The 19,541-nt window shown below is 41.8% G+C and overlaps 1 protein-coding gene across 2 annotated transcripts in view; it reads left to right on the plus strand.

Annotated features, from left to right (window-relative positions):
• Window positions 1-19,541, plus strand: part of golga2 (golgin A2) — an 82,390-nt gene that overhangs the window by 16,746 nt on the left and 46,103 nt on the right. For both annotated transcript variants that reach the window (XM_072565794.1, XM_072565795.1), the window contains 8 exons: window positions 158-313; window positions 1,510-1,550; window positions 2,223-2,286; window positions 3,962-4,018; window positions 7,616-7,696; window positions 13,634-13,672; window positions 14,881-14,943; window positions 16,428-16,521. In XM_072565794.1, coding sequence (XP_072421895.1) covers window positions 158-313; window positions 1,510-1,550; window positions 2,223-2,286; window positions 3,962-4,018; window positions 7,616-7,696; window positions 13,634-13,672; window positions 14,881-14,943; window positions 16,428-16,521 — 595 coding nt within the window. The remainder of the gene's footprint in view (window positions 1-157; window positions 314-1,509; window positions 1,551-2,222; window positions 2,287-3,961; window positions 4,019-7,615; window positions 7,697-13,633; window positions 13,673-14,880; window positions 14,944-16,427; window positions 16,522-19,541) is intronic.

Raw genomic sequence — 19,541 nt, forward strand, 5'->3', positions numbered from 1 at the left:
TGAATTATCAGGGACATAGTACAGGTTTGCCTAGGTTACAAGGGTATTCATTGTATTGAAATGTAAAATAACTTTGCGAGGAGTAGTGAGGTCTTTGGTGTTCCGGCTGTTTCAAATCCAGCCAATTACTGACTTCCAGTGTTGTTTTTTTTGGCAGGCTTCCCTAGAAAATGATGTTGACAATCTTGGTAGAGGACAGAGGCTTGATGATGCCACGTCTGCTCATTTCAACATCTCCAACAGCAGCTTGCCAAATCCTGTGACTGTAACACAGCACATTGATCTGACAGTACAGAATGAAGCTCCCTCCCAGGTCTCTGCTCTAAGCGTTTGTAACGATATCAGTGTGCTCATTTTGTTTGCAGTTTGCTGCTGTGTGGTTTCAGAGTTTTATTTTTTTAAAAATTCCACTTGGGGTTGGTGATTTCATTTTTCAGTCCATCACTCTAAACATGTGTTTCTAAGAATTCAAATTAGGTCTACATTTTTGAGGTGTTTATTAATGGCTAACCTCTGAGCAGTCTGCTGTTGCAAAAGCAGTGAGGTTTGATCCTATCCTCCCTTCAGATATGTTGTGCGATGCCATCATATTATGGGTCTGGGCAGCTTTGCTTGTTGCTTCAGAGGTAATGCTAAGCTGGAGTGCTAGTTAGATCATCTTTTATTTTTTGGTATGCTTAACGCAAATAAGGTTTACCCTTTCCACAACCTGAAAGTGGGACTGTGGCCAACTACTTTTAACTCACTTGCCTACTCCATCAATGACATGCAAGTCCTGGGCCGCCACCACGCCATCTGATGCCTGGAGGAAGGACACCTCCTCTTCCACCTTGGGACCCTTCAACTGCATGGCATCAATGTCAGTTTCACCAGTTTCCTCATCTCCCCTCCGCCCACCTTGTCCCAGATCCAGCCCTCCAACTCGGCACCACCCACTTGAACTGTCCTTCCTGTCCATCATCTTTCCCACCTATCCGCTCCACCCTCTGTTCTGACCTATCGCTATCACCCCCCCCCCCCCCCCCACCCCATCTCTCTCTGCCCTTCCAAGCCATCTTACCCATTTTCCACCTAGTTCCCACCCCTCCCATTTATCTCTCAGTTCCCCCCCCCCTTATGCCCTCCCACGTTCTTGATGAAGGGCTTATGCCTGAAACATCAATTCTTCTGCTCCTCAGCTGCCTGACCTGTACTTTTCCATTGCCACACCTTTCTGACTCTGATCTCCAGCATCTGCAGTCCTCACTTTTTCTCCTCCAAATAAGATTTTAGTTTGGGAGATGCAGAAGACAACTGCAACCTTGCCATGGTCATTGCATTCACTGCATCTTTGAGCAATTCTGAATGGAATGATTTTCTCTTCAGCACTTTTTGTTTTCTCTTGACGCTTTAAATGATGTTGTGTAGCTTGATTCAGCAGTCTAGATTTCAAAACTTCGAGCAAGCTAATGTTGAGGGAGAACTTTACTTCATTTAACCTAAATTTTTAAAACTTCTTTGTCTCTGCAGATAATCCTGGCCACAGAGGAAAATCAACCCGAAGAAAACAGGTGGGAGAACACCTGGGGTTCCATTAGTGTGTATCTCTTCTATGTTTGATGCTGGGCATGAAATCCAATTGTACTCAACTGTACAGTGATGTTCTTGTTCCCAAGTCTTTCAGTGAAGTGTAATGGACTAAGCAGTGAGGCTGTGGGTTTTGGCCTTTTCAAATTTGTATTGTGTGCTGAGAGGATTTGAGACAGGAAAGGGGTGAGGAGCAATTTATAATTAATAGATTGTGATAGATATAATACAGCAGGGTAGCATGCATGTCACATGATCAGAACTGATTTGCTAGTTTACTCCATTGACTGTCTGGGTTTTTGGCCATTTGAAGACTTAAAATTGACCTTCATATAAAAGCAGTTCAGAAGAAACCTTCTTGTCTCTCTCTTCTGCTCATTGCTTACTACTGTTTAGAGGTGCACTGTAACTTGGCTTGCTATCGTCAGCAAGAACCAATTCATTCAAATCCACTCCTGTTCTCTTTACACATGTAAATTTTCTCTTGGGATTAAGAATTTCATCTGATTTTTCTTGTCCTGGCTTCCTTTGTGTCTAGAAAGATAATAGCTTTAGACCAGCTAACAGGCATTCAATCTGGGGCCAGTATAGTTAAAATCTTGAAAAAATACATTGCTAAAGCATTGAAAGTGGTTTTATTTTGCTTTGTTCTACAGAGGTGTCTCCTCCACAGAAAGTCTTCGACAATTGTCCACTCAGTTAAATGGCCTGGTGACTCAGGTAAGGCTGTTTGCTAAAGCGGTTAGAATACATGTCTAAAATGTGAAAGCAGGCTTTGCTTCACTTAATTTAACCTTTTTGCAAAGGTGTTGAGCACCGTACGTGCTACACTAAGTATGCAGAGGACTCTTCTGAATATGCTACCCTCAATTCAGTTGGTATGATCTTTTGATCCCCTTTACCCACAGTGGTGTGGCTAAAATCAAGAATAAATGCAAAATGAAAACAGTCAAATCTCGAGTTTCATTTCCTTTGGATTCCTGGACCTACTAAAGGTCAGGTCAAGTCGCCATAGTCCCCAGACAACCATAGCACTGCTGTCTCATTAAACAACTGGTTTAACCTGAGGGTAACTGTGTCTCCGGGAAGAGGTTGAGAAGGCAAACCCTTTGTGGTAAAGTTCAGCAGGTGTGGGAATTGAACCATGCTTTTGGCATCACTCTGCGTCACAAACCAGCTGTTCATCCACAAAGATGCACGAGGACTTGTTCGTGTATTGCTCTTTCCTACTTCAGTCTTCCCCTCCAATGATATTTTTGAGATGCTGTGGTGAGCAGTCTGCCTGTCTGTACTCACCACCCACTGCCACCTAAACCACTGTTGGTCCGTGAATTTTCTTGTGAGCTTCTTCTCACTGTCCTTCTCATTGATCTCACTTCACTGCTTTAACCTCACTATTTTGAAATCTGGGCATATGGCTTTGTTTTTTTCTATTCTTATCGTCTTTCCAACATCTGCAAAACTATGAAAATGCCGTGCTGCAAAGAAACAGTTTATGTGACCTCAGCAGAGTTAACCCCTCCCGCACTGTTGGTATTTGTACATTGTTGAAGTCTTGTATTGAATGCAGGAATGTTTGTTATTGTATCATCAATGTAAATCATATCTCATCTCAAAAAAAATCAAAGTTCCTGTCCATGTAAAATATAACAAAATATTGGACCTGCAGAATTTATCAATTAACATTTGTAAAAGAAAGTTTGTTTCCAAGTTATACTCTTGATTTAACAGTTTGTAGATTGTTCTATTTTCATTTTGGTTTTCTCACATGGAAAACAATGGACAGTAATCAATTTGTGGGTTTTGAGTGACTGACTACTTGACCTGCAATTTGATATGGCACCTGAACTTCTAAATTAGATTTTCACGTTGCAATCCACTCTTTCCTCTCCGTGATTCTTTATGTATCCCAGTTTTAAATAAATGAACTGAAGATTATGCAGTCATTGGGAGTACTGTTCAATCAAAAGAATTTCTCTGATGCATCTCAGGTATTTAAATTACCCTCTGTTCAAAGTTCTCTTCCTCAACTTCCTTCTTCTCCTGTTAAGATGTTCTTCAGAGCTTACCTCTTTGATCAAGATTTTGAGCACTTGGCTCTGTCAAATTTTGTTCTATGAAACTGCGAATCACCTTAAGATTGTCAGAAGTCACAAAACACCCAAGTTATAGTCCAACAGGCCTATTAGAAATCACAAATTTTCTAAGTGCTTCATCACCTGGTGTTGTGTGACTTCTGACTTTGTCCACCCCACTCTAACACCGGTACCTCCAAATTGTGGCTGTCACCTTGATATGTTTATCTATCTTTATAGTGCTTTATTAATGTGAGCTGCTGTAACATATCAATTGACTCATCAGTTAATTTTTTTTTGTTTCTAATTTCCTTACTTAGACCACTTACATGAATGGTGAAAGTGCAGCCTGTACCATAAGTCCAAGTGAACTGGAGGTAAGGTGACAGGTGAAGAATGTGTCAAGAATGATTTTACTGCAAGAAATAAAAGTTACACTGTAGTTTATTCTAAATAACTTATTGCATTTTACGTGTATTGGGTGGCACTTTTAACATGGTCTTTTCTCGCATCTTTGTATATTTGTCAAGGTTCTCTGAATCGAAGTACATTTTTAATACTCTGCTCATGTGTAGAATGTGATTATTGAAGTGAAAAATGGCTTAGCTTTGCTACAGGTTAGACTTCTGTAAAACTGATCATCCATTTTACAAATTTGCTTTCATCAGTAGTACCGATCTTCTTGCGTAGAGGCAACTTGACAGTAGAATTATGCAGTTCTTTGGTTTTGTAAGATGCTTGCAGCCTTGAGTAATGTGGCCTTATCAATGAGTATAAATCACTTTTGAGCCTGACAAATGTTTTATGTATTTTTGTTTTCCTTAAACTCCCTCACCAGCCTGGCATAATGTTTTTTTTTTTGCTGCTGTTCCTGAAGCCCTTCATTCTTAACTGGTGTTCTGTTTGTCCCTATTATTAGTGAGGTTTTGTTTTGAAGAGGTGTCCGTGTACAACGCCCACAGCAGTTGGTTAATGGTGGCAAGGAACCTGCTACTTGTCCCCCTCAAACAACCAACTCAACCAATTGAGTTTGAACCCAAAAAAACTCCAGAATCTATGTTTGTGTCACTCCGTTTAAAAGGGAAGTCAGTCTGAGAGATTATAATAACAAAAAAAGTGCTGGAGAAACTCAGCGGGTCTGGTAATATCATGGAGAGAAACAGTTTTAACATTTTGAATCCAGTATAACTCCACTGCAAGATCCTCTTCTAACTTCCATTCATGTCAGACTGAACGATAATTCAATTTCTCTCTCCATATGCTGGCAGACCAGCTGAGTTTCTCCAGCACTTTGTTTTTATTTCCAATTTCCAGCTGTGCAGTATTTTGTGTTTCAGTCTGTGATACTTGCTCAGTGGTTGTACACGTGGGCATAACCATTTTTTGTTTCCAGTTGATTTGAGCCAAGGTGCAAGCTATTAGAAAGAGGCTCAGGTGCTGATAATAAAATATTTCTCTGGGTCTGAATTGTAGCACTCAACAAGTTGTTGCTATTTTTGTTCTTGAAGTTGCTGCAATGCTAATTGACCATATTTGCTGGGGAGGGAAAATGAATTCTAACTTTGTAGCATCTCTGCATCCGTTAGATAAATTATTTTTAGTCTGTGATTACATGTGACTGATGTGACCCATGAGTGTGGCTTGTATCTAAATAAAAGGTAAATGAAACTGTATCTTGTGTGTTGACATTAAAACGTGCACCTCCTGGCTTCTGCCATTATTGACATTGTCTAAATGCTTGTGCTTCCATGTATGTTTTTATTGGATAATGTCATGTGTCGCTGAACACATTTGGTCATTCACTAGTATCTTATTGTAGGTCTAAGATCTAAAAAGTCTTTAGGTTAATTACTTCATCATCTGTAGTGTATGCCCTCATGCTAATTTACATTCGAAGTTAATAACCATGAACTTCAATGCCAGTTCAGAACTTAGCTCTGCACCCACCCACCCCACCAAAATAAACCCTGCTCAAAAATTTCCTCCCACGCCAAGTGAAATGGAGAAGTTCTGCTTTCCTATTGGGCATCAATCCAGATAGTCCTAATGACTGTTAAATGATATTTGATAGTTGTATCTACCGCAAGTTTGTAAATACTTGCACTGTTTGTAACCAGTCGTCTTTAAATTTGGAAAAAGTGCAGACTGCAGATGCTGGAGAGTCAGTGTGGTGCTGGAAAAGCACAGTAGGTCAGGCAACATCTGAGGAACAGGAGAATGGACATTTCAGGCATAAGCCCTTCATCAGGAATGCTCGGTGGACAGGGTGATAGAGCATCTACTCTGGCTGTAGCAGCCCACCTTCCTGATGAAGGGCTTATGCCCGAAATGTCGACACTCCTGCTCCTCGGATACTGCCTGATCTGATGTGTTTTTCCAGCGCCATACTTTTCAATTTCTCTAAATTTGGTTCTACCTGTCATATGTCACCAGAGTGCAAAGAAATTTCAATGGGTGGCAGTTTGAGTTCAAAGAATTTTTGTTGACTGTTGTAAAGATTTAATCTAAAAGATAAAATTTTAAATTCTTATTTTTAAGGCAGTGCATTTGTTTTTGCCACTTAGATGTACAATCCTGACAAAACTTGTATAAAAGTAGACAAACCCACTGGATATTCAGACAAGTCAATTTTTATTTCATATGCTTGTCTTTTACAATCTAGTATAAAGCAACTTTTATTGTGTAGAATGCAGTTGGGCGCCAAACAGTGTTAATAACGTTCACCATTAGTCCTCTTGTTACATCAAAAACGCCAGAAGTGATTGTTTGTTGGGAGTGCCGAGATATCTCTGAACCAAATGGTTGGCTATTTCTGGCCTCTACACCTGTCTTCGCTAATGCAGCACATGTAGACAGCAGCTGCGTTAGGTGTCTGTTCAGGATTAAGCTCTGACGTGCAAAGTTTTGTCAGACCTCCTCTGTTGTTATGAAATCTTTAAAACTTAATGAAAGTCAAGTGCTGTCCTGGTGATGAATTACTGGAATATCTTTCTTTTACTGGTTGATTAATGCCACTCCACAGATCTGTCCAGATGTTGATTATAATGCATTGCTTCCTGAAGATAAATGGTTGTGTCCACCAATTAAATTTATTCTGAATTTGAATGAAGAGGAGCTGATTGACACACCATGACTTTTTTCTAAAAAAATTTCTTTCCACTGACTTCATTGACCTTTTATTGTGAAGCTTCCGATAGCAGCACGCTGCTAAAACAAGAAAAATGAACGTTAAACCAGTAGCAATGAGCAAGAGCCTGGATGAACCTCTACAACTGTCCAGGATAAAGATTCCAGACATTTATCTTTTTTAGAGGGGAAAAAAAAGCTTTACATCTTAGTTTTAAATGAAAGTTATGGAATAAGGTGACAATCTCCCCAGCTGGAGATTCTACCCCCCCGAAAAAAAACTAGTGGAAATATCAGTACCTACCCTGTCAAGTGCCCTTCACAACGTTGTGTTGCGATTAAAGCCTTGCACCAGTGTACTGTTCAATCTCCGTTAGGAACTGGGAAGCAAATAAACAAAATGTGAAAATCTTGGGCTCAGCACTGCCATCAATTCTTAGCAGAGATTTCTCCATTTAGGTTAAACATTTTTGAATTCTGCAACCTAAAATAATTCGTAAACTTGTCTTAAACTTCTGTTTAATTTGACCCTGTGGTTAATTCAAAGGATTTTTCAGGTCAAAGATGTTCAAAAGCTGTTTTGGATTAAGTGGAGCAGAGACTATAAATTAAACAAAACAGGAAAAGCATAACCCTTTTGATGAAGTAAATAAACATTTTAGGATAGTGATTCAGAAGTAGAGTGGAGTGCAACGTAAAGCCAAAGATTCCATGGAAGGATGGGTGCAATTTCATTTATTTTTTAAGAATGCATTGATTTAAAAATCAACTATATTTCACCTTTTTTAATTAATTTACATTCTCTTTCATTTTTGTTTCTCTACTTCACTCTATGCATGTGCACAAAGGCGCGAAACCAAGAGTTGACTGTAGCACTTGACTCCAGCAATTTGACAAATAGAGAACAGAGTGCAAAGATGGAAGAATTGGTAAGGGAATGTAGAGTTTGATGTAGCAGTGTACCATATCGTCACTGTATATTAGGCAGCCTGAAAAAAGATGTTGATCAGTTATTACCACATCAAATACGTCGAGGCTTGGTTGGTATTACGAATACCACAGATTCCAAATGGTATTGAAAGAGGGGTATAAATGAGGCATGTGTGTCTGATATGCTTGATATATCCTCTTGAACAATTGTATTCTCAAAGATGAAACGTAGCATGAGTAAGTTTGCCAGTGGATGTTCTGCAATTAGCTGATTTACTAAATGTCCTATTGGGAAATAGCCCTGTTTTATTGGCCATGTTGTCTTTCTGTTGTTCCTTCACTTCCAGTCAGTATGGTGTTTTTTTTCCCCTAATGAGCGAGACAGATAACACAATTGCAGGTTCCTGGCTCTCTCTGGATGTGAATCAGTGAAACGCTGGAGGTTGACTTAATAAAGCCTTGGAAAATAAAAATCAGCAGAGGATTTTAATGTATTTTAGAAAATCCCACGTGAAGTGCACTATAACTGAATTTTGTTATTCATTCATGGGATGGGGGCATTGCTGGCTAGGTCAATATTTATTACCCATCCCTAATTGCCTAAGGGCATTTACAAGTCAACATATTGCTTTGGGTCTGGTGTCACATGTAGGCCAGACCAGGTAAGGGCAGCAGTTTCCTTCCCTAAAAGATATCAGTGAACATTGTTGGAAAAACTAATTGACAATGGATCCACAGTCATCATTGGATTCTTAGTTCCAGATATTGAATTCAAATTCCAATATCCAGGATTTGAACCTGGATCCCCAGAACATTTCCTGGATCTCTGGATTAACAGTCTAGCGATAACCGCACAGTGCCATGTATCCGAGTTCAATTCAACTCTCGGGCGACTATCTGTGTGGAGTTTGCACATGCTTGCCTTGTCTGTGAGGGATTCCTCTGGCTGCTTTGGTTTTCTCCCACAATCCAGGTGAATTAGCAATGCTCAGTTGTCAAGAGATGTACAGGTTAGGTGGATTAGCCAATGGGAAATGCAGGAATGGGGAGTGGGAGGTGGGTCTCGGAGGGATGCTCTTCAGAGGGTCAGTGTGGTCTGGATGAGCTGAATGGCCTGCTCCCATACTGTAGGGAATCTATGAAGAGTACGAGGCCCTTGCCTGGATGTTGCAGTGTTCAGTAGGTAATTATCTGAGTGCAAGTTTCTGAACATCCCGCTTTTTCTCCATGTGCTGGGACCAACTGTGCTGTTCCGAATTTTTTTTTTGAAGAGAAAACCTGCAGTCTGAGCAGGCTAACGTTGTGGGATTTCCCAACACCACCACTTTCCCTCTCCCCAAAAATAAACCAAAACTGACCGCCTATTTCAAGCCTCGAAAGTAAACCAGATGGATGTGAGGAGAGTGTGGAATGAAAAGAACAGAGGAGGTTTCACATTTTCTTCAAAGCACGTAAAGCTACAGTTTGTAGTGTCACAAAAGCCAGGCCTCCCGATTTTGAACAGTTTTGGCTCCGCCCACTTCATTTAGGTCATGACCCCCTGTTTGGGAAGCCCTGAGTTCCCTGTTTTCCTTGGTTCACTAAAACCTTGTCAAGCAGCATGATATTTTAATATCAATTTCAACCCTACCTCCTCGATCCAGATGCAGAAAAACATAAACCTTGCAGCTGTATAAATACTGAGGCTGCCACATATGGTCAGAGGCTGGGAATTGTGCAGGGAGTAACTCCCCTCCTGACTCCCACCATCTACAAGGCACAAGTCAGAAATGTGACTGGGATATTGCTCTCTACTGTGTTGGAGCTGCACGCATCCAAACAACACAAAATCCTTGACGCCAGACCAGTTGATTAGCACTCCATTCTCCACCTTCAACATTTGTTCCTTTCAGCACTGGGCAGTGGCAGCAGTGTACCATCTAGAAGATGCACTGCAGTTACTCACTAAGACTCCTTGACAAAATCATCCCAACGGCAGCTTTTACATCGAAGGTAAAGTGCAGCAGATGCTTGGGAAGACCATCTGGTAATTCCCCTTCCGTCTCCTTGGAGATATGTTGTGTTTCCTTCATTGTCACTGAGTCCAAATCCTGGAGCTCCTTTCCTCATAATGCTATGGCTGTCTCTGCACTACCTGGGCAGTCGCGGTTCAAGAAAGCACTCGCCACTACCATCAGGGTAATTAGGGATGGGCAATAAATGCTGGCCTGACCAGCAACATGCACATCCTATGAGCAAATTTTAAAAATAAAAGCTAGACTGTTACACTGTGCATGTGTAATTAACCGCTGCGGGTCCAGCATTGTGGAAAACACAGTAACCAATTTACACATGCAATTTCCACACAGTGAAGTGGTGATCAAGATCTGTTTTAATTGATTCTTGACTGAGTGAAAAATATCATTCCGGATTACTCTCCAGCTGCCTGTGGAATTGGGACCAATGAGCTTTTACAGTCCCCTCCCTGCAAGGTCAGATGGACTTCAGTTTTGTGTCTCATCTGAAAGTCTGTCTCTCTCAAGCAGTGAAGCTCTCCCTCAGCACTGCTCTGGATGGTCAGTTTAAAGTAGCCAACTCAGTAAAAAGGCAAGGAACACTCTGACTTAACTGTGAGGCAGGGATCCTACAGAAACTGAAGTTGGGGAAATCCAGTGTGACTGTATGTTGTACATGCACCAAACTCAAATTGTCGCTCGAGTTACTCAAATCCGAGACAGTTTATACTTCCATTCTTTTCATTCCACCCCCTCCTTACGTCCATCTGATCTACTTTCCTGAATTTTTCTTTCTCAAATGGAAGGTGGCAGTAACGTGTACCATCTCCAAGATTCACAGCAGTAACTCAGGCTCTTCTAACTGAACTTTCCAAACTAACATCAATCAATAAGACAACAAGTGAATTTTTGCAATGCACTATTGGTAAGGTGCAGTTACAATACTAGGAAACAGGACAAGTTTGTGTCTTGTAGTTTTAGATCTTGATGACCCTCGGTCTGTCTTCAGCATCGTTAAACTGCATGGCCAGGTTGGCACTTTGTTTCTGTTAGCATCTCTGTTGAAGCCTGTGAACTTTATTTCATATCAATGGCAGGTCTGGAATCAAAACTACCTTTTAGAAAATGGGGCCCTATTTTTGGTTTGTGATATTAACTGATCAACTTCTTGTTGTCTTTGAATTTTCAGACCACAAAAAAGCTGCATGTAATGTCATGTTTTTATTATCTTGTGTGCATGCCTGTTATACACTGCATGACTGTTCCACCTGTAAACTAATTCCTTACTATGATCTGTAAACTGGCTGCACTTTTCAGTTTTTCACCTGGAATGCTTGCCATATTCTGTATGAAAATGTATCCTTTACTTAAAAATTTCATTGGAGGCAGTTCAGAGAAGGTTCACTAGGATGATCCCTGGTAGAGAGAGAGACTGAGGAGAGGTTAAACAGATTGGGTTTTTACTCATTGGAATTTAGAACAAGATGTGATCTCATTGAGACACATAGGATTCTTAAGGGGCTTGACAGGGTAAGAGCTGAGAAGATGTTTCTCCTCATTGGGAGAATCTGGGACCAGCGGGCATAGTCTCATAATTAAAGGAGTGCCAATTTAAGACCGAGACGTGGAGGAATTACTTCTGTGGCTTGAGAGACTCTTTGCCCCCACAGCCCTCTTTGCAGCAAGTTCCAGAGTCTGTGTATAGTTAAGGCTGAGAAAGATTCTTGATCAGTCGGGAAATCAAGGGTTATGGGGAAAGGACTGGAAAGTGGATGTGAGTGATGTCAGATCGCTTTTCTATAGGATTGTGGCTGGAGCAGGCTGCTGGACCAAATGGCCTCCTCCTGTCCCTATTGCTTCTGGTCTTGTGTAGTCTGATACAATGGTGAAGAAACTGTAGGTAAATAGTGATTTGGGATGAGATTGGGAGTAAGCGAAGCATGGGCATGTTCGAGATGACAGTTGCATTGATGATCTTTATCTTGATGGTGATTTGGGCGCTTGGTGTTTTGTCAGGAGGGGATGAGAAAGAAAGGTTGGAGGAAGTGGTTGATCGCTGCAAAAGAGCAGTTGGGTTTTTTTTTTAACCTCCTGAGGTGGTCTGGATATGGCTGAGGAGAGCAAAATACAATTTTGGTGAGGTCAGTCTAAACGTGACTGAGGCGTTCGGTCAGTTTTATATCTGGTCGTCAAGTTTGCATTCTGATTTGAGGGAAAGGAAATTGTGTTGCATTGAACGATTGCTGGATGGTAGATAGTACCCATGCTTCTGGGTACAAAGCTTAGAACACTATTGCTGTTAGACAACAGCATTTTCCGTCTCTTGCTGTGAGCGATAACAGGAGATCTGCCAGTTTGTGGAAGTATATGGCTGTGTTTTCCCTCGCATGTAATGTCCAAACTTTGAAACTGTAATGTTGCGTCCGGTCGATGATGGAAACGAAATTTTCTCAAGTACGTTCTTAAATTGTTGAGGACTCCTTTGTTGAATGTGCGTAGAAAACAGCCTTGAAACTTTGTATTGAAAAGTAGCAATCTTTTCTGAATATTTTTGAGGAAGTAACAAAGAGGATTGAGGGCACAGTAGTAGATGTGATCTATATGGACTTCAGTAAGGCATTCGACATGGGAGACTGATTAGCAAGGTTAGATCTCACGGAATACAGGGAGAACTAGTCATTTAGATGCAGAACTGGCTCAAAGGTAGAAGATAGAGGTGGTGGAGGGTTGTATTTCAGACTGGAGGCCTGTGACCAGTGGAGTGCCACCAGGATCGGTGCTAGGTCCTCTACTTTTTGTCATTTACATAAATGATTTGGATGCGAGCAGAAGAGGTACATTAGTACGTTTGCAGTTGACACCAAAATTGGGGGTGTAGTGGACAGTGAGGAAGGTTACCTCAGATTACAACAGGATCTGGACCAGATGGGCTAATGGGCTGAGAAGTGGCAGATGGAGTTTAATTCAGATAAATGTGAGGCGCTGCATTTTGGGAAAGCAAATCTTAGCAGGACTTATACACCTTAATGGTAAGGTCCTAGGGAGTGTTGCTGAACAAGAAGACCTTGGAGTGCAGGTTCATAGCTCCTTGAAAGTGGAGTCGCAGGTAGATAGGATAATGAAGAAAGCGTTTGGTATGCTTTCCTTTATCGGTCAGAGAATTGAGTACAGGAGTTGGGAGGTCATGTTGCGGCTGTACAGGACATTGATTAGGCTACTGTTGGAATATTGCGTGCAATACTGATCTCCTTCCTATTGGAAAGATGTTGTGAAACCTGAAAGGGTTCAGAAGATTTACAAGGATGTTGCCAGGTTTAGAGGATTTGAGCTATAGACAGAGGCTGAACAGGTTGGGGCTGTTTTTCCTGGAGCGTTGGAGGCTGAGGGGTGACCTTTATAGAGGTTTACAAAATTGAGGGTTATGGATAGGATAAATAGGCAAAGTCTTTTCCCTGGGGTGGGGGAGTCCAGAACTAGAGGGCATAGGTTTAGGGTGGAGAGGGGAAAGATATAAAAGAGACCTAAGGGGCAATGTTTTCTCAGTGGTGCGTATATAGAATGAGCTGCAAGAGGATGTGGTGGAGGCTGGTACAATTGCAATATTTAAAAGGCATCTGGATGGGTACACGAATAGGAAGGGTTTGGAGGGATATGGGCCAAGTGCTGGGCAGGTGGGACTAGATTGGGTTGGGATATCTGGTCGGTATGGATGGGCTATACATCTGGCTGTCTGTCTGTGTGCCCCCCACCCACCCCATTCTACACTGACAGCAATTATGCATCAGTGACTTTGTTGGTTTTGTCTGTTGTTAGAAATGAATTTTTATATATACTTGTAGTTGCTGCTTCATGTTTTTATTGGAATACAGGAGTAATTTGTCAATAAGTTAGTTTTTGATATTTTACAGTAGCCTTCACCTCTAGTTTTTATTTACCTCACAGGACAAACACATTCAAGAGCTTAAAAATCAGCTGGAGAAGGTAAAAAAATTTAAAAAACAACTTTTTCTGTTCACACTGCTGTCTGTGTTGCCAAATTCTGTTGGTAGTTAGCTTATCTCCAGTTAGTAAGATAACACTCTCTACCTGCCTATTCCCTTTTTCAAATTGGGGTTTTGGGTCAATTCCCCTCTTCTCTGTGCCCCCACCCCCCACCCCACTTGTAAAGTGCCACTTTTTTTGCATTTTGATGAGGCCTCTTACATTATCCTGGCATCAATTTTCTTGGTAAGTATGATAATTCCCCCACAGAAGCAATTCTCATAAAGTGAGCATTCTTTCAAAAGCCGATTAAGCAATTTCACTGAAGTGTAATGGAACAACACGCAGCGCTAAGGCTTGAACTTCTAAGCATTTTCGATATTCTTAACCAACCTGTTCAAGAGATGTTACTACATATCCCTGGAGCAGGTGGGACTTGAACTTAGGCCCCCTCCAGCATTGACAGCATACTGATCAGCCCTCAACTTTTGGGCAGACAACAAATGAGTTGAATTGTTTTGGGGAATTGTGAAAGGCATGCCACTCTACTGACTTGTGAAAGACTGGGTGGGAAATTGTTGTGGGGGTGGTGTTAGTGTTGGTTTACTGGGCAACCTGGGGCATTTCACTTTGCCTGGGTATCTGTGAGCCAGTTTTAAAGCTCCTGACTACCATCCAGTCCTCATGTCTGGAATGTTTATGTAAGCGCGGTTAGCTCAGTTGGCTGGATGGCTGGTTTGTAATGCAGAGTGATGCCAGCATCGTGGGATTAATTCCCACACCAGCTGAGTTTGCCATGAAGGTCTCACCTTCTCCATCTCTCCCCTCACCTGAGGTGTGGTGACCCTCTGGTTAAACCACCACCAGTTATTTCTCTCCAATGAAAGAGCTGTGCTGTGGTCTGTAAAGACTCTGGCTCTGTCTCCTTCCCTAGATGAGACCTTTCCCTAGATGAGAGTGATATAAGTTATACTTTTGAAAATACTTTTAGATGCTTGTTTCACTTGTTTAATTTGTGAACTACTTGGTTGAGTGTGACTATGCTGAACTGTTGTAAGAGTATCATACAGCCTTCAATAAAATGTTAAAATAAAAACAATAAAATGTTAAATTAGTTACATTTAAAATTTAGTCATGATTTGTGCTGTTGGTGAAATGATTTGTTCTGCATCATCAGACATGATTTGTGCATCTCTCTCTCTGCACAGGAAAAGCAAGCTTTTGACCAGAAGTCCAACCAAAAGTGTGAGTCCATGAAAGAGCAGCTTAAAGTAAGTCGAACTGGTTGGGAAATTGATACTCCACGATTATTCTGTCTACTTCCCATATCCTCTTGTAAAGACCTTAAAGGCACACCTATTTCTTGCTAAGTTAGTTCTCTGTGGGTGTTCTTTAGTACTCATGTCGATTTTTGCCTTGGGGTTAGAGTCCAAAGCAAGTCAGGAGGTTGTGAATTAGATTCCTCCTCCAGAGGTTTGAACAGAATACCCTGGTATTGCCGTCTTTCAGGTGAGATGTTAAACTGGGGCCTCACCTGGTCTTATAGCATGCTTGTAAAAGATCCCATGGCACTGTCCACTTAATAGCAAGGGAATGCTATTCTGACCAATATTTATTTTTTAATCAACATAAAGCAAATTTCTGATCATCATGGAGCCATGCTGTGCACAAACCAGTACCGCCTTCGCTTTAGTGTATTTTGTAACACTGAGTTTGTTCATTGTTTTCTTTCTTCCTTTCCACTCCCATGAACTAGACGATTCCTTTCCTTTCTCTTGACTCTCCTTCCAAAAGCTCGAGCAGTGCCGTGCCAATTGTAGGACCTTCTTGTCATCCAAGTAGAGAGCTGTTAATTCAGCTACAGATTGGCAGTAGGATTTCTGATTGGCATAATTCAGACTGAAAAAGAGGGAATTTCACCCAGAATTTAATTTTTTAAAATGAAATTCTTGTTAAATGGTAATCCACGGATATCAAACGTTCGCTTTTACTTCCTAACTAGTGTGCTTGTTAGATATTTTAACCAAAAGGGCAGCACATAATTAGATGCATCTCTAACATCACTTTGATTCACACTCGATGCATTCTGCTATTTAATGAACTTCATTGGATAAACATACGGAATAGTATAGGTTACATGGGTTTCAGATTGGTTTCACAGTTGGCGCAATATCAAGGGCCGAAGAGCCTATACTGCGCTGTAATGTTCTATGTTTTGACAAAACTACTAATATCAGGCAGCCTATTTGACTTTAGATTAAATTAGAATCCCTACAGTGTGGAAACAGGCCCTTCGGCCCAACCAGTCCACACCGACCCTCAGACTAACCCACCCAGACCCATTTCCCACTGACTAATGCACCTAACACTATCGGCAATTTAACATGACCAATTCACCTGACCTGCACATATTTGGACTGTGGGAGGAAATCCCCACAGACACAGGGAGAATGTGCAAACTCCTCACAGACAGACAGTCTCCCGTGGCTGGAAGTGAACCTGGGACCATGATGCTGAGAGGCAGTAGTGTTAACCACTGTGCCATTGTGTCTTAATCCTATCTGTTTTCTAAAATGTTTACTATTAGCCAGACGTACAGTACAACTGCATTGTTTTTAGAGAAGTGAGGAGTAACTTGGACATTAGTCATGACTTCCAGTCGAAAATGTTGAATAGTTGTTCATTTGTAATAGTTACTGAGTCAATGATTATATCATGTTGATTCTTCAGCGGTCTGAATAATTTTGATTTGCAGCTTCACGTAGACACCATTGAGATTTTGGTTTCTGAGAAATCGGAGCTGCAGTCAGCGCTGGCTCATGCTAAACAAATATTGCGGAGTAAAACAGGTAAAGCTTCTTAAGTTAAATATCAATTGATCCACATGCAAATGATCCCTGTTGCTAACTGCTTTAGGCACAGACTTTGAACGAAGGAAAGATTTAATACTGCAAAGTTCAAATTAATGCTTTTCGTCCTTTTTCTGTCCCTTTCCCCACCCACAAAATCAATGCCTTCTGAAATCTGGGTAACATGGAGGCCTCAGCATGTTTCCTTCAAAATGGAAGACCCAAATTTGCAAGTATTGTAATGTTTTGCTTCATTTACGAGGATGTTGCCAACGATTTGAGCTATAGGGAGAGGTTGAGTAGGTGAGGGCTGTTTTCCCTGGAGTGCTGGAGACTGAGGAGTGACCTTATAGAGGTTTATAAAAATCATGAGGGGCATGGGTAGGGAAAACAGACAAGGTCTTTTCTTTGGGGTGGGGGAGTCCAGATCTAGAGGGCATAGGTTTAGGGTGAGAGGGGAAAGATATAAAAGAGACCTAAGGGGCAACTTTTTCATGCAGAGGGTGGTATGTGTATGGAATGAGCTGCCAGAGGAAGTGGTGGAGGCTGGTACAATTGCAACATTTAAAAGGTATCTGAATAGGTAGGGTTTGGAGGGATATGGGCCGGGTGCTGGCAGGTGGGACTAGATTGAGTTGGGCTATCTGGTCGGCATGGACGGGTTGGTCCAAAGGGTTTGCTTCCATGCTGTACATCTGTGACTCTATTTGCTGTGGGTTTTTGTTAGCACAGAGAATGATTCTCTGAACTGTAGATTCATGTAGGGCAGTGCCGGAATGAATAATTCTGGCAGAACAGGTTTTTTAAGGTCCCAATATGCATGGCAACCTGAAACCAGGGTGTGTCTTGTTGTAATACACGTATTAAAAATTAGTTGGGATCCATCTTGTCTGTTTGTAAATGGGATATAGATTAGTTTCCAGTACATGGGATTGAACAAAATTGCACCAAGGATTGCAGAGCTTGTTGGCCTGTGGATTTAAAATTGGGAATCTGTGGCATTGAAACATCTTGTGGCTCAGTAAATGACTTTGATCCAGAAGTTCTATGTTCTGCCACCACCACCTCACCCAAAACAAACCCTGTCACCTACTGGAAGTGAAGAAAATTTTGAAAAGCTTGCATCGCAGCTACAGAGCACTGCAGATGGGATAACATGGTGCAGGGCAGGACATGTGTTCAGTGGGAGACCACCACCCCCCGCCCCCCCGGAGTTGCTAGTACAGCCAGCAGTCCTGACGATGACTGCCTCGTGGTAAACAAAGTAAGTGAGATTGTCAACACTCCCAGGAAGAAAGGGCCCAGTGTACACCTTACACAAGGAAGTAAGGAGAATTGGGCAGGCAGAGCATTTAGCAAAGCGAAAGTGCGTACTGCAGATGCTGGAGATCAGAGTCTAGATTAGAGTGGTGCTGGAAAAGCACAGCAGGTCATGGAGCAGGAAAATCGAAAATCAGGAATGATGAAGGGCTCCTGCCCAAATCATCAATTTTCCTGCTCCTCTGCTCCCTGAACTGATGTGCTTTTCCAGGAGCATTTAGCAACTGTAGATAAGGTAACAAATGGGTTGGGAAACTGGCTTTTTTTTTAAAAAAAAAGTCTCTGCAAGGAGACAAAAAAGGGATGTATTATCACATTTTGGCCTGCATCCAGTATGCAGTGGGAGCTCTCCAAACCCAGTATCCCCTTTCCTGTCATTCTTTTAAAGACTTTTAAAAAGAAATGCCTGCCTAAGCCAGCCGCATTATAGACATATGGATGAAAATGGAATAGTGTTGGTTAAATGGGCTGCAGATTGGTTCCACAGGTGGGCGCAGCATCAAGGGCCGAAGGGCCTGTCCTGCACTGTAATGTTCTATGTTCTGTTATGCCGTGGGCAGGGTCACATGGTATCAAGCAATTTTCATACCATTTTCCTACTGTTTCCTCCTGTCTTTTAAGAAGGAGATAAAGGATAACCCAAGAAGCTACAGACCTGTCACCTTGATGTCAGTCGTGGGAAATCTAATGGAGGCCATAGTACAGGATAAGGTAGATGTACACTTACAGAAAAATAAATGAATACTTAACAGTGAACAGCATTTGTCAACGGCAGGTCATGTCTGACAAATGTAATTGAGTTCTTTGACGAGGTGACACAGGCAGTATATATGAGGGTAATGGATGTTGTATATTTGGACTTCCAGAAAACGTTTGATATGGTGCAACATGGCACATTGGTTAGAATTAGGAGAAAGTGAGGACCGCAGATGCTGGAGATCAGAGTCAAAAAGTGTGGTGCTGGAAAAGCACAGCAGGTCAGGCAGCATCCGAGCAGCAGGAGAGTCAGCGTTTCAGGTATAAGCCCTTTATCAGGAGTGTTACATCCATGATGAAAGGCTTATGCCTGAAACATCGCCTCTCCTCCTCAGATGCTGCCTGACCACCTGTGATTTATCAGCACCACACTTTTTGACTCTAACAAATTAGAATTGTTTGGGTTTGATGGGTGCTTGGCAGCATGGATTAGAAGTTGGCTAAAGGATTGGAAACAGAGGGAAGGTGTAGATGGGCATTTCTCAGATTGGTGATGAGTTGAAAGTGGTGTTTCCCAGGGAAAGTGCAGCACGCTGCTATGCAGAGGGACTGGAATGTCCTTGTGCATGAATCACAGAAGGTTGGTCTGCAGGTACAACAGGTAATTAGGAAAGCAAATGAAATATTGTCCTTTGCTTAAAGGGTTTGCATTTAAAAGCAGAGAGGTTATGTTACAGCAGTACAAGGTGCTGGTGAGGCCTGTGTCGCCTAATTTGAGAAAGGATGTAGTGGCACTAGAGGGGAGGGGGGTGCAGAGGGAGATTCACTGGGTTGATTCTGGAGTTGGCTAATGAGGAGAGACTGAGTAGACTGGGATTATATTCATTGGAATTCAGAAGAATGAGGGGGGAATCTTGGAGATAAGATAGAAGTAGAAAGCTTAAGCTAGGACAAGACTGCATAGCCTCAAGATTAGAGGGAGCAGTTTTAGGACTGAGTTGAGA

Source organism: Chiloscyllium punctatum, chromosome 49, assembly GCF_047496795.1.
Source record: "Chiloscyllium punctatum isolate Juve2018m chromosome 49, sChiPun1.3, whole genome shotgun sequence".
NCBI classification, from domain to species: Eukaryota; Metazoa; Chordata; class Chondrichthyes; order Orectolobiformes; family Hemiscylliidae; genus Chiloscyllium; species Chiloscyllium punctatum.